This window comes from Propithecus coquereli, unplaced genomic scaffold (assembly GCF_000956105.1).
Source record: "Propithecus coquereli isolate 6110/MARCELLA unplaced genomic scaffold, Pcoq_1.0 Scaffold193, whole genome shotgun sequence".
Classification (NCBI taxonomy): domain Eukaryota; kingdom Metazoa; phylum Chordata; class Mammalia; order Primates; family Indriidae; genus Propithecus; species Propithecus coquereli.
In genome coordinates, this window is record NW_012144190.1 from 2,935,018 (window position 1) to 2,958,841 (window position 23,824).

General features: G+C 56.7%; 2 protein-coding genes across 2 annotated transcripts; one reads left to right on the top strand and one right to left on the bottom strand.

Annotated features, from left to right (window-relative positions):
* Positions 1 to 147: 147 nt before the first annotated feature.
* Positions 148 to 23,055, bottom strand: PPFIA3 (protein tyrosine phosphatase, receptor type, f polypeptide (PTPRF), interacting protein (liprin), alpha 3). Its single transcript, XM_012643177.1, has 30 exons — positions 22,730 to 23,055; positions 17,570 to 17,824; positions 17,216 to 17,317; positions 16,659 to 16,823; positions 16,221 to 16,295; positions 15,639 to 15,713; positions 15,107 to 15,328; positions 13,944 to 14,090; positions 13,721 to 13,855; positions 13,192 to 13,275; positions 12,912 to 13,043; positions 12,329 to 12,391; positions 12,100 to 12,179; positions 11,736 to 11,880; positions 10,773 to 10,960; positions 9,524 to 9,746; positions 8,731 to 8,894; positions 8,472 to 8,599; positions 7,669 to 7,762; positions 7,078 to 7,159; positions 6,229 to 6,429; positions 4,533 to 4,595; positions 4,345 to 4,371; positions 2,971 to 3,146; positions 2,468 to 2,565; positions 2,059 to 2,234; positions 1,904 to 1,972; positions 1,494 to 1,665; positions 1,029 to 1,100; positions 148 to 945 (listed from the first exon to the last, which is right to left on the bottom strand). The coding sequence occupies exons 2-29, from the start codon at positions 17,807 to 17,809 to the stop codon at positions 1,042 to 1,044; spliced, it is 3,585 nt and encodes a 1,194-aa protein (XP_012498631.1). The 5' UTR covers positions 17,810 to 17,824; positions 22,730 to 23,055; the 3' UTR covers positions 148 to 945; positions 1,029 to 1,041.
* Positions 20,915 to 23,806, top strand: LOC105809274 (chromosome unknown open reading frame, human C19orf73). Its single transcript, XM_012643025.1, is given in 4 exon segments — positions 20,915 to 20,929; positions 21,550 to 21,578; positions 23,490 to 23,604; positions 23,606 to 23,806. Coding segments are annotated over 4 exon segments (360 nt in total).
* Positions 23,807 to 23,824: the final 18 nt, after the last annotated feature.

The following is a 23,824-nucleotide window of genomic DNA, read 5'->3' on the forward strand; positions in this document are numbered from 1 at the left end:
GGCGTGGGGTCTGGACTCTCCAGGCATGCGGGTGGGGACTAGGGACCTGGACTCAGGCCTGAGGGTTGAGGGGGCCTGGACTCCTGGATCCTCGAGGTAGTTGGTTTGCTTTCCTGATGTCCTGACAAACAAATCAGTCAACACGGGAGCTTTTTGAAACAGTTCTCTTTACCCGTGATCACTGAGTGATGCCTGGGGCGGGGAGGCCGACTGCAAGTCGGGGGCGAGGGCTCCCCCACCGTCCCCCGTGCCCCCACGCCACGTCGCCCAGTGGCATCGTGGAAAGAGGATTCTCCCATGCAAACCCCGGAGCCGAGGGGGACGGGGAGCGCAGCGCTGTGCCCCCTATCCCCGGGGCACAGACACGGCCACAGCACGGGGGACGGGGAGGCCCCGGGGACACGAGACACGGAGGAGGGAGAGGGGACCCCGCCCGCAGTTGACCCCGAGAACCGGAGAACCGGCGACCGGACGCGGCGGGGCGGGGCTGAGTGGCACAGGGGGCGAGGCTTGTAGCAGCGAGTCCCCCTCCCCTCCTTTCGGACGAAGAAGGAAGACGTGGGCCCCGCGACCGGGCAGGAAAAAGGGGAGGGGCAGCCTTTCCCCGCATGCGGCCCCGGAGGGAAGCCCCACCCCCTGCCCGCGGGTAAAGGGCACCCATCTCCCGCCGGAAACTGATCAATAAATTACAAAGTAGAGAAAAGGAAGGCGGAAGTTTGGGGCAGGATTTCCTCCTGCCCTCTTCTTTCCCCCTCTCAGTCCAGTTCATGTGGTTTGGTCCGGGCCCAGTGCACTGGGGAAGCGGGCGCGCACCCCCGCCGGTCTGTACAGATGGTCCAGTCCGCGGCGCGAGCTCCCCGCCCGCTCTCCCCGGCCAGACCGTACTCCCGGCAGGAGAGGGAACAGCCCAGCCTCTGGAAGATTCTTCCATCCGAGTGAGGTCACCTGCATTGACGCCGAGCAGTGAGTGGAGCAATGGAGATCCTTGTGCCGCCCTGCACCCCAGTGTCTTCCCGGGCCGTCCTCACCTGGAGGCCTGCACTAGCAGGAGTAGGTCCGGACCGAAACGCCATCTGCCCGGGAACTCCCAGAAGTTTGACCTGGGGGGACAGCGAGCCGCAGTTCAGCCCGGAGCGTCCGCCTCCCAGGTCCTCCCCAGGGCTTCTCCGACTCGGGCCTCAACCCGGGGAGCTCTTCCTTGGTCTTCTCCTCCCGGTATCACCACCACCGCCTGGCCGCACATCGGTTTCCCTCCCTTCCTGGCGCCAAGGACTCACACTCGCACTGGGCGAGTGTCCCACCTGGGAAGGGGCTGTGGGATTCATCCACCCCACATCCCAGGAGGGAGTTGGGAATATTGGAGCCGTCCATTCCTCGGGGCTAGGGTAGAAAGAACTAGGCCCATTTGAGAACCTGCGATATTGGGTTGGTCCATTTCCCACCCTGGTGAAGGGGAAGGGGAAAAGGGACCGTCGCGTTTGGGAGCCCTTCACCTTCCGGCTGCAGCTTGCGGAGAGGAAGCCCCGGCGAGCCCAGGGCTCCTGCTGCGGCCGAGCGAATGTTAGGGGGCAGCATCTCAGCCGAGTCGGGGGTTACTCCCCGGAGGTCCTTCTCTCGGAACATCTTCCGCCAGGACGGGGAGCGGCTGAAGGACTTGGCGCTGTCCTAGGTATAGGAGCCGGGCAACGAGTTAAGTACCTGGAACCGGCCTGACTCCGCCCCTTCCTTTAACTCCACCCCTCAGGGTCGTTCATCTCCCTTAACCCCGCCCATCTCCCGGCCTCGCCTCCAACCAGGACTCTCTAGCAAAGTCAAGCCCCATCCCTTCAACTCAAACTCCCGCTGCCCCGAGCCACTATGGAGCCGCAAGGAACAGAGCCTCGAGCGCTGCTACCGCGCCCACCTCGTCCAGCCGTCTGTCTGTGCCTAAGGAGATGAGGTTGCTGAATTCCTTCTCCAGGAGCTGCCGGGCCTGAGGAGGGGAGGTGGAGGAGAGGGGTTGGAGCATGCAGTCTGCGAGGTGGGATGCCCAGCATGCCAAGGCGAGCGGCAGCTCACCTGCGCATTCTGCGTGGGGATCTGCAGAAGCAAGGCCAGGTCGGAGTAGTCGAAGGTCTCGTCCAGGGCGAGCAGCGCCCCGTGCACCCCGCTCTCCGTGAGGTTCGTGGCGAATTCCTTCAGGCCCAGCCCGGACACCCAACCCATGACCCGCTCATTGGACCACACCATCACGTCTGGGGATGAAAGGGACCCTCAGCCACGCCCCTGCCGTGGCCAGGCAAGGCCAGTTGTGCCCATTCTTCCATCCCCATTTCCTCTTCCCTGGCCACGCTCCCCATGCTGGCGCCGCCCCTGGTTTACAGAACTTTTTCTCTGGCCTTCCCGCCATCACCCCTCCTCCAACCCCCATCCCCATCCCTACCCCTACACCCGGCTACCAAAGGGCCTCTTACACTCTTCTGCTCACCTCGGATCTGGGTCTGACTCTCTTCCCGTCTCCGCTCCAGGTCCTTCCGGTCATAGTTGAGTCGTTTCAGGCACATAATCCCATAATGCAGGCTCACCCTGAGCAGCAGGGGAAGAGAAGTCACAGATGAGCCTGCACAACCCCGCTGGCTGCTGCTCCTATTGGGCCCTCCCCATTGGCTGTGGTCTTCTGGGAGAGGTTGGGGAGTTGTATGGTTTTGTTGATTGTTAACCCTCCCAAGAGGTGGGGCATTTTCAACAGGCAGTTCCCATTGGCTAACCTGGAAGGGGTATGGAGTTAACTAGCCAAACTGTCTCCGGATCTGAACTTTTTCTATGGACCATCTTATAGGTGGAAGAGGCACAGATCAGGATTTTCCCAGAACTCAGGCTAATGGGCCAAAAATAATCCTGGGAATTTCCCATGGCCAGTCCCATTGGCTAAAGACTCGCTAGGGGTGGGGCTTCCCCTTGGACTGTTCCCATTGGCCAGGCAGCCCCCACCTGTGGAAGCTGTCCACCATCTTGAGTTGGCCCCGGAGCTCCTTCTTGTTAAGGTGATCTAACATTCTCGCATCCACCAGCGACTCCATGAAGTAGCTGCGGTATTGGGGCAGACCCAGGCTGGGCAGCCAGTCGTTCCCCACCCACTCGTGGTTCATGTCGCCATATGCCAGGATCTGGGGCCATGGGCAGGTGAGGGAGGGGTCAGGCCCTCTGGCCCCTTCCCATGTGTGTATGACAGGGGTATAGTCCACCCCCCCAATCTAAGGTTGTTCTTTCCTCACCCCATAGCAGGACAATGACCAATCTCTGCTCAGGACGATAGACCAATCCAAAGTTGTCTCCTACTCCTTTATGACAGATTAGACTCTGGGCTACTCAAACCACAGTCCTGGGACCCACAACATCACCATCACCATCACCTGTGGACTTGCTGGGATCGCAGAATCCCAGACCCTACTCCAGGCCTACTGAAATCAGTGTCTGCATTTTCACAAGACCCTCAGGTGATGTGACCTATATATTAATTAATTAATTGATTGATTTTTAGATAAGGGGGTCTCACTATGTTGCCCAGGCTGGCCTTGAACTCCTGGGCTCAAGCAGTCCCGCAGTAGCTGGAACTACTGGCACCCGGCACTGTGCCATACACTAAATTGCGAGAAGCACTGGTTTAACACTGCCTCCGCTCAGTCCAGCATCAACTACTCCCCCAAGTCAGGACAGTGGATTCTTTCAACGTCGCTCTCCTGCCAACAAAGGATCGTCACTCTTGCAATGTGCTGAAAGTCCTACTCTAATGCTGTATCTAATCTGGCCCAGGACAATATCTGGATTGGCCCAAAGTCCTTCACTCCTTTTTGCATCTGGAGACAACCCACCCCTTCCCCTGGCTGGAAAAAAAGACTACGGTCCAACATAATTCCTTCAAGGCCAGTGAGTTCAAGCCTCCCGCTTCTTGAGAACAAGCGGGTGCTCCTCCTCCACAACTTCTCCTTCAGCCTGGCCTGCCTCACCACCACCACAACCAGTGCTTCCCCTCTGCCCTGGTACACTGGACAGTCCAACGTAGCCCCTTCCCCTCAGCCAGAGGGAAAACAGGATGCCCAGCGTCTCTCTCCAGCTAGAGCAATGGAACGGCCCCTGGAGCCCCCGAAACCCGCAATGATGCAATGGCCAGTGCACCAGGCTGATAGGAACGGTCTGTGCTTCCACATCCCACCCCCAAGCCACAGTGAAACAGTCCAGCGCCCCGCCAACCCCGCCCGTGGGGATGATGGAATGTTCTGGTGAGGACAGGGCAGGGCTTGGAGAAGGAGGGGCATCCATGCAGCGTGCACAGCCTGTTCATGCGCCCCGCCCCGCGCCCCCTACCTGCTCCCAGCTGATCTCCTTGGTCTCCTGACCCGTTAGTGGGAAGAGGGGAGAGAAGGGATGGGTTAAGGGGCAGGCATAGGAGGACGGAAGGGACGGACTTACAGACAGCTACAGACTCGGTCCCCGCCCCCACCCTCAGAGCGAGTTAGTGCCACCCCCAAAGGCCGCCTGCAGGGGGCACTCACAGGCTTGGTCGTGGCAGTAAGGGACTCCATCTCTTCGTGTGTCATCCACACGTTTCCTGTGGACTGAGGGGCAGAGGGTGTTAACGGGGGTGGGAGAGGGCCTCGGATGAGGGAAAGGGAAAGGTTAGGGTTAGGGTTAGGTAGTGCTCCTGAAGGCCCCAGGCCATACGTTTGTGTACGTCCTGCTTTCTGGCTCGAGGGCAGGCAGTGACAGAGAAAATGATCCTTTATTGAACCCGCACCTGCCACATACCAAGCAAAAGAACATGAGCTTTGGAGTTGGGTGAATTCAGGTTGGAATTGGGGCCCCGCTGGCATTTCGCTGAGTGGCCCAGTGCAAACGATGTCACATCTCTGACCTCACACAGACATATAGAGTGAGGATTCAGAATGAAGTAGTTGACACAGCAGTGGGGCAAAGGTTTGGTGGCGGTAGTGGGGTTTGTTCCCATTTTTTGAGCTACTGTTCCCAACAACCACCCGAGTGAGGAACCCATACCAGGGGTCACAAATTTATGTAGCTCCTGGTGTCAGGCACCAGGGACACGGCAAGGAGCACAATAGACAAGGCCATTCTCGTCATGGTGGGGAAGACGCAATTGACATATTGTAAATATGCTGGGATGTTTGAATATAGACTGAAGAGTACATGAAATTAACAATAATGTAAATGCCTTTGGGTGTGGTGGGAGCATGGTGGCTAGGAAGAAGAAAAAGGCCCACCGAAGTGAATTTTTGGGGCTAACCTGTTGTGACAGCCTCAAACATTCAAGTGAAGGTTGAACATCCCCAACCAGAAAATTCAAAATCTAAAATGCTCCCAAGTTTGAAACTTTTTAAGCACCAACATGACACCACAAGTGGAAAATTCCATTCCTGGCCTGTAATGGGTTGCAGTAAAAATGCAGTAAAAACTTTGTTTCATGCGCAAAATTATTTAAAATATTGTATAAAATTACCTTCAGGCTATATGTATAAGGCATATATGAAACGTCAGTGAATTTCCTGCTTAGACTTGGGTCCCATCCCCAAGATATCTTATTATGTATTTGCAAATATTCCAAAATCCGAAAAAAAAAAAAATGGAATCCAAAACACTGCTGGTCCCAAGCATTTTGGATAAGAGATACTCAACATGCACTTCAGACACAAACACACACATACACGTGCGCGCGCACAAACGGCAAGTACAGCAGGTTGAGAATTGCTGAATGGGTACATGTAACTTTCTGTGTGTTTGAAATTTCTCCTAATAAAAAGTTGCAGCAAAAGGATAACATAATTAGAAGGCAGTAAATGCTATGGGGAAAATTACAAGGTGATGTCGTGCTGGAGTGATGGGGTAACCAGTTTAGCTGTTGAGTTAGGGAGGGCTTCTCAGGGGTGGTGACATTTTAGCGCCACCGTGAGGATGAAAAAGAACCAGCCTAGGGAGAACGGAGGGAGGGGTGTTCCAAGCAAGGGAAACAAGTGCCAAAGGCAGGGGTGAGTCAGGGAAGGAGGTGGCCAGGGGTCCCTCATGAAGGACCTTGTGGGACACAGCCGAGTTGAGGTGAGAGGCTAAGTCGAGAGACCTTGGGAAGGTGAGAGCCCGTAGGGGACAGAGCTGGAGTGAGCAGGCCCAGGATTGGCTAGTCTGAGGATAAGAGGCGGGGCCTGAGGGAGCGAGGGCGGGGATTGGCCGTAGGGTACTCACCGTGCGGGAGGAGGCGGGGGCCGAGGGTGAGGTGAGCGAGACCATCTCCTGGATGGCCAGGCGCAGCTTGAGCCGGTGCAGCGGGTTGCTGATGCCGATCTCACGCTGGATCTCCGTGTCCGACAAGTTGGCCATGATGGCGCCACTCTTGACATTGGCCCGGCAGGCGGCCACATACCACGCAGGCATGCCTACCCACAGCTGCCGCAGAGGGACGGGGAGGAAGGGACAGAGAGAACACGGGAGGAGAAAACGGAGGAGAGAGGGGGGACGGAGGTGGGGTGGGAAACAGAGACGTGGGAAAGTTCGCGGGGAGAAGACACAGATAGGACAGGCAAAGAGATGTAGATGAGACGTGGTGGGAGAGTCCCAGGGAGACAAACAGGGGAGACAGAGAAGGGTAGCGCCAGAATGGAGGGGGGAAGAGAGGGGGGAACAGACAGCATTGAGGAGAGATGGGATGGGCAGAGGTAGAGAGACACCCACAGAGACACATGGGAGAAATGTGGGGAATGACACACACAGTCAGAGATGGGGAATGATGCGGAAAAACAGAATCCCACAGAGAGAGGCACACAGGAGACACAAAGAGACAGTCGGAGAGAAACAATAGGAGACCAGGACCCAGGCAGGCAGGGCCAGAGGGGCAGTGTGGAAGGGGAAGGGGAAAGAAGCTGCTTAGATGAACAGGAAGCCTGACCCCTCCCTGGCCCTCACATGCCCAGCCCACCCTCACCCCAACCTCTGGGCTGGGACAGGACGGTGCTGGGTGGTCTCTGCCAGCTCCTGGCAGTGGGGCTGTCAGAAGGGTTGGGGATCAACAGTCAGGGCGTTTCTGGGCCCCAGTACCTCCAGCCAGGAGACCACCGTGGGCCCGTCCCAGGCAGCAAAAGGCAGGCCCTGGCGGCAGGCCTCTTCCAGGAGTTCGTGCCTGGAGGGGGGTGGTTAGGGGCTAGGACGTGAGCAGTCAGGGATGGAGACCCCCAGCCCTTTGGATGGCCCCTTCGCCACACACACTCATAAAAGCACTTTTTATGAATGTAGGAAACATGGTAGAAGGTCAAAAAATACATGTGAATCTCTCTAAATCTTTCACACACACCTGGCACCCCCATCAAGAAAGAGTAAAAAATACAGAAAAACTCTAGGAGTTCCCAGGCAACAAGCAAGTTCAAGATCATGGACATACCCTCCTCCCAGAATTTTTTTTTTTTTTTTTTAGAGAAAGGGTCTCACTCTGTTGCCCAGGCAATCATAGCTCACCACAGCCTGGAACTCCTGGCCTCAAGCGATCCTCCCACCTCAGCCTCCCAAAATGCTGGGATTACAGGTGTGAGCCACCACGCCCAGCCCCCTCCTAGCATTTTATTCTCCTAGTCTCCTATGTGTACTATCACCAGCCCTGCACACACACATGCACACACACACTCACACACTCACTTTCTCTTGTTCCTTCGGTCCTTGTCTCCTGGGCCTGTCAGCTTGGCTAGCCCCAGAGGGTCAGTGGCCAACGTCTCATCTGAGGGTGTTCCAGCTGGAGGCAGGGAGGGGTCAAAACTTGGAAAATCTCCAGAGGGAGTCAGAATCTCTCATGCTGGGGTAGTGAGAAAGATGCCAGGAAGACAGAGGCCCTGAGGGAGTAGTGAGTGAGGCCATACCCAGGGAATTATAAAACCAGACAGAAACCAATGTCACCTCCCAGGCAGTGAATTGGAGGTATCCCCCAAATAGGGCCAGATTTGCTGGGCTGGCCTTGGTCAGGTGGCAGTGGTGTGCTGGTAAATGCGTAACAACTGGCTCCCAGGGGAGGGAGACAGGATTTCCTGATTTGTAGCAACTGCCAATTTCCATGGTGTAAATAATCCCATCATGGTCAATTTCAAGCTACCAATATGAGGTCAAGCAGCTCATGAAATTCTGAAACAACGGCTCTCACAAGCCAGTACAAGCAGACTTCGGTATACCACAGGAAGGGCCCTGTCTTTAGGATGCTCCACCCTCTTTCTCTATTTAAAAAATAGGCAGATGAAATAACAAATTCATTTACCCACCCAGTCACCAGGCAGGCCCCAGAGAGCCTTTTCCCTCCTCCTCCTGTCCACCTCTGCCAAATTCTGGCAGAGGTATTCTAAATGATTACCAAATGAATGGAAACATGAGTGAATGTCAAATGAATATGGAAAGTGGGAGAGAAGGAAGAAGGAAGGAACAAAAGAGGGAAGAGTTGGAATTGGGGTACTCACCAAGAGATGAGCTGTCCCGGCCTGGGGGTCCCATTCGCCCTTTCTCTTTCTTGCCAAAGAGACGGCCTATGGATGACTTGATGCTCTTCTTCTTGGGGGCTTTGTGCAGGGAATCTGGGGTGCCCTCACTGGGTAAGCAGGAGACAGTGAGGGCAGACCCCTTCTGGGCTCCCCCCTCTCCTTCCAAGTCCTTATCCCCTTTCCTTTCTCATCCTCCCAAGCAAGCCCCTCCCAGTCCCCATCCCTTGTCCCTGCTGACCTTCCCCGTGAGGGTCCCCCATCTTCCAGAGACCCTGCCTGAAGTGCCAAGGCCTGGGTCATTCTCTCAAGACGGGCAGAACGGGGGGTGGGTGGCGGGGTATCTCCTGGGATGGCCGGCCCCTCCCCTCGTGGAGCCCCAGCTTCCTCCTTGGGGACATGATTCTGGGGACAGATAGGCATAGATGCTGGATTAAGCTGGAGGAGTCATGTTGGGGCTTCTCATTAACTGGAGTCTACTAGGGTGTGTTCGGGATGGCCCCGGTTTGGGGCGCCATATCTGAAGATCGCCTAGATCAACTGGGGGTGAGTTGCAAAAACTTGGAGGCAATGAGTGCAGTCCCTCCCATTTTTAGTATCTTCACTTTTGGTGTCAGGAGCAGGACATACTCGACCTCAAAGAAAGCTAATGAGTTACAGGTTCTGGAATCAGAAAAGTTGGGTTTAAGGCAATAAAATAGGGCCAATATCTCGTCTCCCTCAAAGGTCAATTCTGAGGATCTAACTGTAGTTCTTAAACGCATGTTTAGTCACAGAAACTTTTTTTTAATCCTATGCAGAAACTTGATGCATAAAACAAGTAAAAGCAGACCAGACCTAACTAATGTGAAAAGTCGGGGTTCAGGAGCCCAGTGACTTGGCCTCCCTTTTCCCTTTGAATTGGAACCTCTAGGGAAAGCTGAGGTTGTTTTGGAAAACCACTGGTGTGAGGGGTTACTGTTGCTGTTTCTTGGGGAGCCCTGTTCCTGACCTTTCCCCACCTTCCCACCAGTCTGAGACTTCAGAATACTCACAGCCTTGTCGGTACCCTCACGGGCAGGGCTAGGGGGTGCCAGCCGGGGTGTTGAGTGGCCAGAGCTGGGAGGTGATGGGCTGGCAAGGGTCGAGGTGGTGAGGGAGGGGGGCAGTGAGCAGCTGCTACGGTAGCGGCCCAGCGAGTCCAGGCCAGAGCTGGACACCCGGCTCTCCAGCTCCTCTGCCCTCTGCTCCGTCGTCTCCTTCTCCTCTTGGATTAGCCTGAGAAGGAAAATGGGGGAGACCGGGTGACAGGGCTGCGACAGACAATGGGACAGGGAGACTGGAGATCACAACGGGCCGGGAAGGCTTGGTGGGCAAGGGGAATTCTAGTCGCAATGAAGTTACAGGGTTCTGGTGGATTCATGAAGGCCTCATGGGTTCAAGGGGCGTCAAGGGGTCAGGACAGTCTCAGGGAGTCATGGAAGGACTGTCAAGGTGAGCAGGGTCTGCATTAGGGTGGCCCTGATGATGGCCAAGTGTTTTCTGGAAAATCATAAAGGGATTACTATGGGCAAGAGATCAAGTTCCAAGGAAGATTGCTAGAATAAGGTCACAATAAGAGCAGGGTGAGATCAGGGACTCTGAGGTCAATCTGGGATCTGGGAAGGTCATGGACTCATTGAGTATTTGAGAATTGCTACAAGTCAGAGTTTGAATGGAAGGTCGTGGTCGTGTTGATATATTTCCTGGGGGCCCGTGGGGATGGTGTTATTATAGGAGAACTGCCGAATAGGGCAACTGCTGGTGATTGGGGTGGACGTTACATCTGTGGGGGCTTCTCAATGAATTGAGGACTTTTGTCATATTAGGTAGAAATTCTCGGTATATGGAATTGAAGTTCTTGATTAACGTGTTAGGATGAGATTCTTGGTGTTTGGGGTTAGAGACCTTGTTTTGTTGTGTTGAGATTCTTGGGGTCCTGGGAGACTCTGGGTACTGGTTATGTGAAGCCACAAAATCCATGGTGTATTGGAAGATTCTGGATGTACTGCCTTGAGGATTTGGGGATTTTGGAATGCAGTCTTTGGTGTGTTGGGAAATAGTGAGTGCTGACTGGGGCATATATCTGCATGTAGCACACAGAAGACTTCTGGGTGTATCCTAGGGATTCCTGGAGGTTGGAGGGAGAGTTGGGCTGGAAGAATTCCTTAAGGATGGTGGGAGAGGAGATGGGCTCAGGGCTTCAGATCAGTCTCCAGAGCCAGAGGGGCTGTGGGGTCAGCTCAGGGTCAGGCCAGTGCTCACTTGATCTCCTTGTTGATGGCCTCCAGCTGCTCCTGAAGCATGATGGCCAGCGTCTGCACGTCAGCCTGCCCGCTGGGGGACAGCAGCTCGGCCCCGAACATCCCCTCTGCCTCTTCCTCGTCCGAGCCATCGAGCTCCCCAGGGAATGGGGGCGGTATGGAGCCTGCAGGGGCAGATCTCTCCCAATCCTGTCTCTGTGTGGGGACAGAGGGACACCAGGTGGGTGAGTGCCAAGGTTGGTGCTGGGTCTTTACTCAGTGATTCTTACCTTGCCCACCTTTCCTGACCCTGCCCACTTGCCCTGATGCCTTTCCCAGCCCAGTTTTCTCTCTTGACAGGTCCCTGTTCTTTTTTTTTCTTTTTAGACAGAGTCTTGCTCTGTCACCGGACTAGAGTACAGTGGTATCATCATAGCTCACTGCAACTCCTGGGCTCAAGCGATCCTCTTGCCTCAGCCTCCCGAGTAGCTGGGACTACAGGTGCATGACAACACACCTAGCTTATTTTTTCTGTTTTTAGTGGACACGGGTCTCACTGTTGCTGAGGGTAGCCTCAAACTCCTGAGCTCAAGCGACCCTCCCTCTCGCCTTGGCCTCCCAGCGTGCTAGGATTACAGCCCAGGTTCCTGTACTTGACCCCTCCCCACAGCCCTCTCCAAGCCATGCCCACACCCATGACTCTGCCCCTTCTCTTCACCTGGCCCCACCCATTTTGGGATTCTACACCCCTTTCCTCATCCCAGCGTTACTCTCAGGTTCTCACCAGGTAGCAGGACATCCACATGAAGAGACATCCAGGCAAGAGGGATGATGGGATTGTGGGGGAAGGACAGAAGACACGGTGAGTCCAGGAGACCCTGCCTCTCAGCCCAGCCTCCTCCCACAGCCCCAGGGATTTCGCACCATTTCCCACTGCTGCCTGCCCAAGCCCTACTCAGTCCAGGCCCCAGAGGTAGCTGCTGACCTTGGATGGCTCATCCTTGACCCCTGACCAGCGGCCCCTCTTGCCTGCCCGGCTGCTGCCAGCCCCATAGGGGTCCAAGTGGGCACCAGAAGGTAGCGTGGGTGCCTGGGAGTAACGGAGCTCCAGAGCACTGCCAGGGAGAGACCTGTAGGCATGGGGAGGGCAGTTAGGGACCAAAGGGTCAGGAAAAGGGAACAGAGGTCAGGGGTCACAGAGACAGGTCTGGGGTCAGGGGTTATGAGTCAGGGTCAAAAACAAGAGGGATCGGTAAAAGTCTCAGGAGGACAGTGAACTGGAATCAGAAGGGATGAGCTTGGCCAAAGGGGCTCCATGGGCAGAGGTGGGGCAAGAGGGCTACTGTCACCTGGAGTAGGAGGATGGTGGCCTCCCCCTCAGCTGGTCAATTTCCATCTGCATCCGTTCCATTTCGGCCAAGAGCTGCTCCTGGGGGGAGAGGGTTGGAGATGTCAGGTCAGAATCTGCCCCACCCCTGAGGGACACCCACTCCCAGCCTTGCTGACTGAAACCTCAGCGATCCCTGCCCCACTTCCCTCCTCCTGCCCCTCCAGGTCCCGCCCTCAAGGCCACCCTACCTTGTTAAGCAGCAGCTCATCCTGAAGCTTCTTCATGTTGGCTATCTCCTCGCTCAGTGAGTTCTGTGAGGACAGGAGCAAAGAGAGGGAACGGGGCCTGAAGAAGACATGCCCTAGTCCCAGGAGCACTCAGGAGGAATGAGATGGACAAGATAGGTGAAATGTGGGGGAGGAGGATGTGGGGCCAAAGACGCATCGGGGGAGAGGAGTCCTGGGAGCCCAAGGATGGACATTGCCTGTAATCTCAAAGGATTCAGGGTTTGAGGGTCCATAGGGTTAAAGGTTTTGGGAAAAGCCAAGGACTTGGGGTATGGGTGCCCCCAGAATTCAGCTCTTAGAATGTTTAGAACACCTGCCACTCTCACTCCCTGCAAACCTCCAGGCCTTCCCCAATCCAAATGTTCACCACTGGGTGGAAAAGTGTTCTCAGCAATAGAGCGAGGAAGTCTGTCGAATTCAGGATGCCCGGGTTTAGGGAGAGCTCAGATAATGAATGCATCAAGGGACAAGGTCTGGGACCCCAGGATTCCAGCGAGAGGCAGTCCAGCATTCCTGGTCATCACAGTCCTGGGTTGGGGCGCACCTTCTCTTCCAGTGCCCCCATGCGCTCCTTGAGGTGAAGCTGTAACCGCTCATTGGACTCGCTCAGCAGCTTGTCCACTGTCTCAGACAGCCGCTTATTGTGGTCATCGTTCATCTTCTCCCGCTGGCGTGCCTGTCCAAAGGACAGCAGGGCAGGGGTGCTCAAGCCCATCCTGCCCAGAGCACTGCCCCTGCTCAAAGCCCCGCCCCCGCCCTGCCCCTCACCTAAGCCCCTCCCCCGCCTCAAAGCCCCACCCTCTCTGCAGCCCTCAGCCCCTCACCCGCTGCAGCTCCTGGTTCTTCTCTTCCAACTGGGCCTCCAGCTGTCGAAGCCGCTCCTCGAAATTTCCATGACGTTCCTCAGCCTGGCAGTTGGAACCCACAGCGTGGTGACTTTACCCCACCAGGATGGTCAGGCTCCAAGCCCCACCTCCTTCAACACTGGGTGCCAGGCCCCGCCCCCTGCGGGTACCAGGTTCCTCCCCTGCACCTGTTGTTCAGGCCCCGCCCCTGTGCCTAGTCTACTGTCCCAGGACCTGTTCCGTCCCTCTCAGGTTCTGGGCCACGCATCTCTTCAGTACAGGCTAGAGAACATCTCCCACTCTTACGCCCCCGCAAACCTCCAGGCCCTCCCCATTCCAAGCCCAGTCCCTTCGACCAGACCCCAGGCCCCGCCCTTTCCACAGAACCCAGGCTGCAGGCCTAGCTCCTACCCCTCCAGACCCACGGCCCCGCCTCCTCTAGGCCCACCTCTGCCCTCCCAGACTCCAGGCCCTCCCAGACTCCAGGCCACGCGAGGCCTTCTCTCACCTTGTTGAGCGCTGCCACGCGCTGGGCCAGCTGCGCCTCTATCTCGGGCAAGGTCTCGGCCTTCTGCAGCGTCTGCTGCAGCTTCTGCTTGGCGTCGTCCAACCACTCGGCCAGCTGACGGCTCTTCTCTTCACTCTGGAGGAGGGAGAGGCGGGGGAGGGGAGGGGCTAGGTCACTCGGGCCACAACTTCGTCGCAACGCCCCTCCCCGGCTGCGCCCCCACCTGCCGGTACAGCGACTCCTTGCTGGCCAACTCGTTCTCCAGCTTGTCGTTGGCATCGTGCAACGAAGTGGCCTCGCGCTGGGCGCTCAGGTAGCGCTTCTCCAGCGTCGTGATCCGCTCCTCCATATCCTCTCGCTGCGCCAGTGCCTGAAGAGGTGGCAAAGGGCCTCGTGGACTACAGCTCCCAGAAGCCCCTGGGGTAGCCTAGGCTTAGAACCCCTAGACCAGGCCCCCAGGGCATCCTGGGAAATCAATTGCCCTGCCACCTGCGTGTCAGAACGGTGGTACCACACCTGCTACGAGATCCCAGGACTAGCCCACCTTCAGTCCTCTGCCACCTGAGAGTTCAAATGGAGGTACTGCACCTCCCACGAGCTTCTAGGGAAGTACTGGCTTAAATTCCCCACGAACAGATGATCTAAAGCCCATGGGAAGCCCATGGGATGTGAAGTCTCTATTCGAGCCAATCTCTTCAAAAATCCAGGCCTTAGATTTCTCAGTAACTTCTAGCACAGAGCAGGCTTAGAATCACAGCAGGTGTCCTAGGGTCTCACAGGAAACAAAGTTCCCATTTATCTGGAAAGCAACACCTCCCAAGAGCCAAGAGTAGCAAAGCCTTAGAACCCTAAAGGAGGGGCTCCGGGGTCTCATGGGAAGTGGACTCCCATCTGGTAGTCTGTATGGTGGAGCCACACTTCCCAACAGTCCCTGGGGCCATCCAGGCTTAAAATCAGAGGCGAAGACCCTAGAGGATGATGAGAAATAGAGCGTTCACTCTTCTTTCTCATTCACTGCCTTCAAGAATTCTGCCCCCACGTTTCCCAGCAGTTCCCTGGGGCACGGGGATTAGGATCAAGGGGAGGGAGTGAAATGCCAAAAACAGATTCAATTTAGGGGCACCAGAGAATGTCCCAATGATAACATAATAACTATGAACAGTTACTGACCACCTCCTACTATGTGCCACATGCTAACCCTCTGATAAGAGTCATAAATCCCATGTTACGGGTGAGGAAACCGAAGGTCAGAGAGGAGGAGAGGCCACACGGCTGGTAGACTGAATCCAGGTTCCACCATTCATGAGCTCTGTGACTTTGGGCAAAGAGGAAGAGGGTGGGGGAGGGGAGGGACAGAGGACACCCCACTAGGGGCTCTGCCCTCACCTCCTTGAGGTCCCGTTGCAGCTTGGAGTTAGCTTCCTCGGCCTTGCCCAGTTCGCGGTGAGCGGTGCCCAGCTCCTCCTCCAACTGGCTCATCTGACGGCACAAAACTGCCAGGCGCTCCCGAAGCTGGCACACCTCTGCACGCTGCCGCTCCAGGGCCTCCTCCAGCTCCGCTGTGCGGCGGTTTGAATCCCCGCCAGGACCCAGGCCATTGGCAAGGGTCTGGAATGAGGGAGGAAAGGGCAAAACCCGGAGTGGGGAGCACAGAGACATAGCGGGAATGCAAGGAGAAAGTTGATCAGCTCGGGCGGGGGAAGGATCCAAGGTAGTAAGCATCATGCAAGTCAGAATCCACAGGGTCAGGGAGGGTCACAGAAGTTAGCTAGGTGACCTGAATTAGAGGTCAAAGGCCAGTAACGGTCTTAGGGGTTCAGATGTCTTAGGGTCAGTGAGAATCTCACCAAATATTAAAAAGACCATCACAAAGTCAGGGAGTTGAGTGGAGGTCACGGAGAAGGGATTTCCATCTCACCTGCCCGTCCCCATCCTTGCCGGGCTCTTCCAGCCCTGACCGCCGCCTAGACAGCTGCTCTCGAAGGCTCAGAGTCTGGAAGAGTGAAAGAGGGATCAGAGCAAAAGGGCTCCTCCAACCCCCAGCTTTACTACTGCCCACTGGTGCTGGCCCTCTGAGGGGACAGGTGCCCCCATCTGAGATGCCTCTGGTCCTGCTGGGGTCACCCCTACTCCACAGTCTACTCTTAGACCTTGTGGCCCCATTATACCTCTCCATAGCTGCCGCCATGGAAGGAGTCTACCCTTACCCTTACTCTTAGTCTCCTGGTGGAGGGCTCCTCTTTAGCCCCGCCTTTCCCGATCCAACCAGCTCCTCCCCATTCCCAGCCTGAATCTCAGGCCCTGGTTCTCACCTAGGTCTCTCCCCTTAGCATTCCCAATTGAGTTCCTCCTTAGGACCCCTGCTGGTTTCTCTCCATAGTACAGCCCCATTGGTTCTCTGTCCTAGTCCTGCCCCAATAGGTTCTCTCTGGAACCCACCCAATCAGCTCTGCACCATTGACCACCCTTTAGCGCCTCCCCTTCTTGGCCACGCCCCCACCTCCTGATTGCTCAGCTCCAGCTCCTCCTCTAGTACTGCCACTCGCTCCAGCGCCATCCGCAGCCGCTCCCGGACCTGGGGATGGGGACAGGACAGGAGTCAGATGGAGACCAGACACCCCCGTAATCTAGGACAGTTGACCCTGGCCCAGAGCACCCCGGGACAGCTCTGATAGGGCAACGTCAGGATTCCTCTCTCCGTAATGGGAGTGCAGCCCCAACCAGCTACCCAGACAGCCCCACCCACTGGTAGCCCCCACCCTAGTTCATTTTTCTATTCTAAACCAGTCAGGTCCCTGTCCTCGTAGCCTGTCCCAATCAGTCACAGTCAACATTCTTCCCACTCCCCAACCAGTCACAGCCAGAATCCCTCCCGTTCAGGACAGCCCCAGTCAACCACGGGTTTCCATTCTTCCCCCGGCTTTTCCAATTCCCATACCTTCTCATCCAGGGCCTTGTGGTGCTCGAAGAGGGACTTTAGAGCCTTGAGCACCTCCACCTCAGAGGAGACCCCGCCTGGGGACTGGGCCTGGCGCTTCACCACGGTCATGCGCAGTGACCTCTCGTGCCTGGACACCAGGCACTCCAGGTGTTCCAGGAGGAGCTACAGGGATAGGGCAACGGGTCAAGAAAAAGAAGCAAGGGAAAAGGGGCAGGATTGAGGAAAAGGGACAGGTGGGACGGACACAGGGAGGAAGAAATGGAGCCAAGTGAAGGGGCGAGAGAGTCAGGTCAGTAAAATAGAGGGATAATAAAGGGAAGGGTAGGAGTCAAGGAAGGAGTGGAACAGAAGAAAGAAGAGAAAGTTATGGAAATAGAGAGGGAACACGGAAGGAGTGGGACCAGAGGAGTAGACCAGCCAGGAAATGGGAGCAGGGAAGAGGAAAAGACCTGCAGAGGAGATGCGGCGTGTACGATGGCGTGGGGAGATGGGTGGGGTTGCAACCCACAAGGCCACGCCCACCCCGCTAAGTCCACGCCCCTAACTCTCCTCACCCGCGTGTTGTTCCGCTCAGCCTTCAGCTCAGCAATCTCTTCCTCCCTCTCCAGCAGCTGCTCCCGACATAAGTTCAGCTCCTTTGTCAGAGCTGCAAACTCCTGTCCAGGTACGGGCAGGAACGGGACAATCAGATCAATCCTTTCCCTCTCTCCTTCATTTCATGGGACTGGAAGTTTGAAGGCCCCGCCCTCCCCGCTGAGTCGCGCTCCTTCTGGCCGCTCAGGCCCCGCCCATCAACACAGGCCCCGCCCAGACCCCCCTCCCTTTCAGGTGCCAAGCCCTGCCCCTTCCGGGCCGCCCTCTCCGCGGGGTCCCGCCTCCCTCAGGCCCCGCCCCGGCCCCGCCCAGACCTGAGGCAGGGCGATGCTGAGCTGACGCTGCAGCGAGTCCTTCTCGTGGCCCAGCTCGCGCAGCCGCAGCTGCGCCGTAGCCAGCCCGTCTTGCGCCTCGCGCAGCGTCTCGAGCAGGCGCTCGCGCTCCGTGAGCATCGTGACCATGAGGCGCTCCAGCTCGCCGCCCGCCTCGTCCGGGCCCAGCGCCGAGCCCCGCCGGCCATCCTCACTGATCGTGGGCATCACCTCGCACATCATGGCGGCGGTGCCGGCCTGAGGGTGCGGCGAGGGGGCAGGGAACAGACAGGCCTCGTCAAGGCACAGGCAGAGAAACTGAGGCATGCCACTCCGATACTATGTAGGGGAAACCGAGGTGAGGCAATCCAGGGACTGCCCAGAAGAAACTGAGGCCCAGCCACTCTGATCATGACAGGGAAACTGAGGCACCAACACCCGGGCACTCTGCCAGGGAAACCAAGGCACCAGCTACTGCCAGGGGAAACTGAGATCTATCCACTATAATCATGGCACAGGATAAACTGAAACCCATTGCTCTTAGGAAAACAGCCCTGGCCACCTGGGTGAGAGCATTGGGGAAACCGATGTCAGACTCCGTAAGACACTGGCAGCAAACCTAGGCCTGGCCCACTCAGGAACCGAAGCTGGTGACACAGGCATTGCCTGAGTGAATGTGGGACATTCTCTACCCACTCTAGCTTTGCTGAGAATCTCCCTCAACCGACTGCATGGGTAGGAAAACTGAGGCCCCTGCCAGAACCATGTTTTAAGGAGGCCACAGGGCTGGGGACACAGAATTAGGTCGCAAGGACGTGGTTACCTGTATAACGTTACAGGGATGATCCTCACCTACTATCCAGCCCAACTCCTGCCCCCTGCAATTTCCCAGATATCTAGACCCTGGCTTCAGAAGACCCACTCCACGTGAAGAAGAAGAAACAAAGCACAGCTATGGACTGTCCTCTCCACGACCCAGGAGTCCAAGAACTAGCTCCCTCCTCCCTCAGATCACAGGAGTCTAAGCACCCCCAGTCCCTTTCCTCCCCAAGACCAGAGTCTGAGCCTCCGGACCCCTCCTCCCCAATCCCAGGAAACCACACCCCCAGGAGACAAGATTCTGGGCTCTCATCCTACTCCTTAGACCCACAAATCCCAGCCTTTAGACCCCTCCTCCCCCAGGGCCTAGGAGTCCAGATGCCCAGTTTCTCCAAGATCTAGTTCTGGACTCTCCTCTCCGCCCGCAGCCCCAGCTCTTGTGGGGCTGTAACCAAGGGTGGGGGAGGAGGAAGGGGCGGGGTTTCTGGAGCAGGAAGGCAGGGCTTGGGTCACTGGAGCCAGGGGCGGGGCAGAGATGAAGCGAGGCCCCTTGAGCCCCTCCCTCCCCACACATCAGGTCCAACGAGTCCAGCTGGCCTGGCCGAAAGCAAGAGGGACTTTCACTCTGTTCCTTCCTTTCCTTCTCCCCCTGCGGGCAGCGGCATAACCGGTTCTGAGAGTGGATAATTCCCAGCCCCGCCCAATTATGTGGGCTGTGTCCAAAGCCTGGGGCTGGGGCCTTGGACTCCCTGAGGAGAGGAGGAGGCTGAGAGGCCTGGGACTGGGAGAAGAGGCAGCTGGGTGCCTGTACCCTTGGGTCTCAGAAGTGGTGCATCTGAGAATTTAGACAAGTGAATCTCAGCACTCAGAGTCCAGATTCAGGAAAATGTTTATAAGAGAGCAGGCTAGTCTTAGGCCAAAAACCAACATGATATCTAAATCCCACAGCAACACAGGATGTTTTAGGGAGGGTGCTTTAGAACCTTAAAGTCACGGAGAAGAAAATAAAACTCATAGACTATAGAAAGTTACTGGCATGAAGACACAGTACAGAGTGCAGAGAAGACATATGCTTCCATATTCACAGTGTGCTTGGGGTAAGAACTGCACATAGGGCTAAGCAGAGGGGCATTTTCTGGAACTGAGGGCTGGAACATACAACTTAGAACCAGCAAAGAGCAACCCAATAACATAAAGAGTGTCTGGGGCCGGGCGCGGTGGGTCACGCCTGTAATCCTAGCTCTCTGGGAGGCCGAGGCGGGCGGATTGTTTGAGCTCGGGAGTTCGAAACCAGCCTGAGCAAAAGCGAGACCCCGTCTCTACTAAAAATAGAACGAAATTAATCAGACAACTAAAAATATATAGAAAAAATTAGCCGGGCATGGTGGCACATGCCTGTAGTCCCAGCTACTAGGGAGGCCGAGGCGGGCGGATTGTTTGAGCTCAGGAGTTCGAGACCAGCCTGAGCAAGAGCGAGACCCCGTCTCTACTAAAAATAGAACGAAATTAATCAGACAACTGAAAATATATACAAAAAATTAGCCGGGCATGGTGGCGCATGCCTGTAGTCCCAGCTACTCGGGAGGCTGAGGCAGGAGGATCGCTTGAGCCCAGGAGTTTGAGGTTGCTGTGAGCTAGGATGACGCCCTGGGCAACACAGTGAGACTCTGTCTCAAAAAAAAAAAAAAAAAGTGTCTGGGTCACCCTAGGATCCCAAACACAGACAGGAGCCTAAGAGCATACCGAATGCAATACATAACAAACGTAGTCAGGAGATATAATCTAGAACTCAGAACCTACTAGGGATGAAGGTATAACAGACAATATAGCAGGGGTCACATTCTTTGTTTTATCATGTGTCTAGATAGTGATAGAACTCAGAAAACAAAAGATATGTTCTAGAATTCAGAACTTGCTCTGGGGGAGAAAAAAACCCTAGAAAGTAGCAAGAAGTTTGCCTAAAACTTAGAAGTGTCTGGCGGAAACTGCAAAAGGATGCGTGTTGAGAATTGAGAATTTTCTGGAATAAAGAATGAGCTGTCAAAGGAGGGGGAGTAGGTGTTCTGGAAATAAGAACATCTCTAGGCTGAACACTCCAGAAGAGGAGAGAACCTAGAACATAGTTAGAATGCCAAGTGGCAGATGGAGGAGAAAGCCCACAATCCACCAGGGGAAAAGTTCTAAACTAAGGCTGCACTAGGGAAAAGATGGACAGAGAAGGTGGGAATGAGTGGGCCCAGAACCTAGAACCTGAGGAAGAAAAACGTAATGTAGCACATTTCAATGGGAATCTCCTAGACTGCAGAATGTGAAATTAGATGGAACCTAAACCAGGGAAGTGCATCCTAGAATTAATAGTACAAACCGGGAAAAGGCTAGGGCACATACTTGGAACACATCCATTTTTTAAGTTAGAAGGACCCTGGGAGGAGAACGAAATCTAGAACAATGTGGCTGGAACCTAGAACATGCATAAAATGAAAATTGAGCAGAAAAGAAGTTAAGGACTGGTTGCTAGAAATTTGGAACATGACCGAGGAGAGGGTGAGATGAGAATGTGGTTTGAGGGTGTTATCTAGATATTTGAAAAGATAATTGGGAAAAGACATGTCTCAAATTTAGCATCTTGCCTAGAACTGAGATCATGCCTTGAATGAAGACGGCACAGAGAAGTCAACTGGGGAATGTTCTAGAATTTAGAAGGAATCTAGAACATGGAGCAATGCAAGGGCACATGTGCAATTAGAAATGTGGAAGACAGTAAGTAGGTTCTAGATCACCTAATGAGCCCAGGCCACAGAACACATCTAGAGGAAGTGATGTGAGTTTGGCTCTTCAGACTGAGAGAGTGTTTTTGCAAAATGGGACCCATGATTGGCCCTCAGGAGGCAATGGGGTGCTGGAAACATCTCAAGAAGCTGGGTCTGCTGGAAAGAGTAGAGAAGAGAATCCTGAAGCCCAGCACCTGAGATGATAAGGGGACGAGACAGGGGTCTGCCAAGGCCACAGGAGATGTGAAGTTGATGGGGGTGGTCATGAGGCTGTGAGGACCTGGGTCCCTAAAAGTGAAAGCCGAGGGGCTTGATACCTGGGGGAGGGGCAGGGCTGGGGACCTGGACCCCTAGATCCTTGTGTAGATAGAGGATGGGGGGTTAGAAGCTTAGAGCCTGAGTCCTTGTTTGGAAGGAGGGCTGTGGCAGATAGCCTCAGGAAAGGCTGGTGGGCAGTACAGAACTCCTGGGACCCCAAGGGGATGCAGGACTGGGGACAAGACATCTAGGTCTCCAAGGGTGAGGATGGACAGAAATCAAAGAATTGCATTAATAATTGCTTATGGGTCCCTGAAAGGAAGAGAGCCATGGTGCTTGAGTCCCTAAGGGAGCAGAGGTTGGGGTGACAGGAAGCTTAGTGTGTTTGTCTGAGGGGCACAGGGGCTGTTGAACTGGGTTCGGAAGGGGGCAAAGGCGGGGAAACTGGGCTCCTAGGTCCTGACGGGGTGAAGGCTATCAGCTGGGTCCCGCAGACGGAGTGAACACTGACAAGCTTCCAGAACAGAGTGGGAGCTGGATGCCCGGGTGCCAAGGTCCTTAAGGTGGACAGGGAAGGAAAATTCAGAAGACCAGGCTTCTCAGGGAGCAGCTGGAGTCCCAAAAACCTGGGGTGTCGAGGACCGGGCCAACAGCCTGGCCGGCGGAACGGTGAGGGCGACCGGGACGCCCGGGTCGGGGAGGGCCCGGGTATCCCCGGGTCAAAGGCGCGGCGGGGGGATCCCCGCGCCTCCTGCGCCCCCTCCCTGGCGGCTGCAGCATGAGGTGGGGGAGGCGAGCCTGCCGGGTGCGCTGACCATGGACAGCTCCGGAGCGGGCCTGTGTCCAGGGCGGCCGCCCAGCCGGCCTGGACCGAGGGACGCGACCGGCTGTTGAAGCCGAAGGCTGAAGACCGGCAGACAGGGTGCGCGAACGGGGGACGATGCGGACGCGACGGGGGGCAGCCGGCTGTGGCCGGGGGAGTCTGACACAGCCGTGCGGGTGTCTGGAGCTCCCAGGACTGGGCCGAGAAGGGGGATCTAGGTTCAGAGGGGGGTCCTGGGGCTGAACTGGGAGATCCAGGCTCCTGGGCCCTGGAGGAGGCGCAAGGCGGCGGTACGCCTGGGATTCTAGGGTTCGGTTGGGGACTCTGGGCGCTGGGAGGGGCACGCCTGAGTCTTTGGGGTTGGGCTGTGAAATCTGGGCTCTGAGGTCCCCAGGGATGAGGAAGAGAATCCAGGATCTTGGGAAGGCGGGGGAGGTTCGCCGAGGGGTCCCCGGGGTGGGCGCTGCCAGGCGAGCCGGGCCGGGCTCTTACCTACCTGGTCCGCGGCGGCTGCGGGAGGAGCTGGGCTGCAGGAGGGACGTGGGGTGGGGTGGGGGGACCGGGCGGGGCCCCTGGAGACAGCCGGGGCCCGGATCTGTAGCTCCGGAGCCCTGTCTCCGCCGCTCGCGCGGGCTCCTCGTCTCTCGCTCCGGCTTGGGCGCTGGGGACCCCCCTCCCTGTCACGGTCTCACAGCCCTTTACCCCTTAAAATAGTCCCCTGCCCGTGTCACCATTCAGCCTCCCCCCGCGAGGCCGCAGCCGCCAGATCCAGGGGTGCCCACCAGCGCCCCCAAATCCCACCTTCCCCCCCAAAAAATTCCTCCTCCCTCCCCCTCCCCCCCACAGCACCCGGGCGGTCGTGGCCCCTTTAACAGGAGACTGACAGACGGTGCTGAGTGGCCAATGGGAGGCGGCGTCGGCGCCGGCCGGCGACTAGACCCCGCCTCCGCACGGGCCGGGAGGGGTCGCGCGGGCGGAGAGCGGGAGGCGGGGCGTGAGGCACGTCGACCTATAGGCGCTCGGCGTCAGGCGGCTGGGGCGGGAGGCGGAGCTCGGCAGGGGGATGATGTCACCTGGAGCGAGTAGCGCGCGGCGTGGAACGCGAGTCGCGACCCCGGATCCCGGCAGTGGCGCGCGCCGGCCCTCGCGCTGCACAGGACATGACAACTGGGCGGGCAGCGGGATGGGGATAAAGGTTGGATTTTAAGGCGGGGGCAGCTCCCTGAACGACTGCTCTGCTTGGGAGACGGAGTGCCCGCCGGTGGGCGAGTGCACCTTATTCTGCACCCCTGCGCCCGCCTCGGGAACTGCACGCGGCGCCCCCACCCGCGACTCCCACGCAGACGGTAGTGCGGCCTGCAGGGTTCCCCCCGGCGGACGCGGCTGATGGTTCGCTCCGCCCCGCCCACACACAGGCCGCCCACTGGCTCCTGTGAGGTTTCAGGACTCGGGAGGAAGGGGCTTGGCCTTCGCCCTAAGACTTAAGGGTCTGGGGCGTTGTCTTCAATTCTGTCCCCCGCACTCAGACCCAGACTGGGTATCAGCCTCCGCCCTCAGACTTTTCCCTAGAAGCCGGCTCGCCTCCGC

Bases quoted from the DNA above. Each gene is read 5' to 3' on its own strand.
- PPFIA3 (XM_012643177.1), bottom strand. From the start codon at position 17,809: ATGATGTGCGAGGTGATGCCCACGATCAGTGAGGATGGCCGGCGGGGC. The intron at 16,824-17,215 runs GTGAGGAGAGTT...CTATCCCTGTAG, and splicing joins CTGAGCGGAACAACACGCGG to CTCCTCCTGGAACACCTGGA. The intron at 8,895-9,523 runs GTGAGTATTCTG...ATCTGTCCCCAG, and splicing joins GTGAGGGTACCGACAAGGCT to AATCATGTCCCCAAGGAGGA.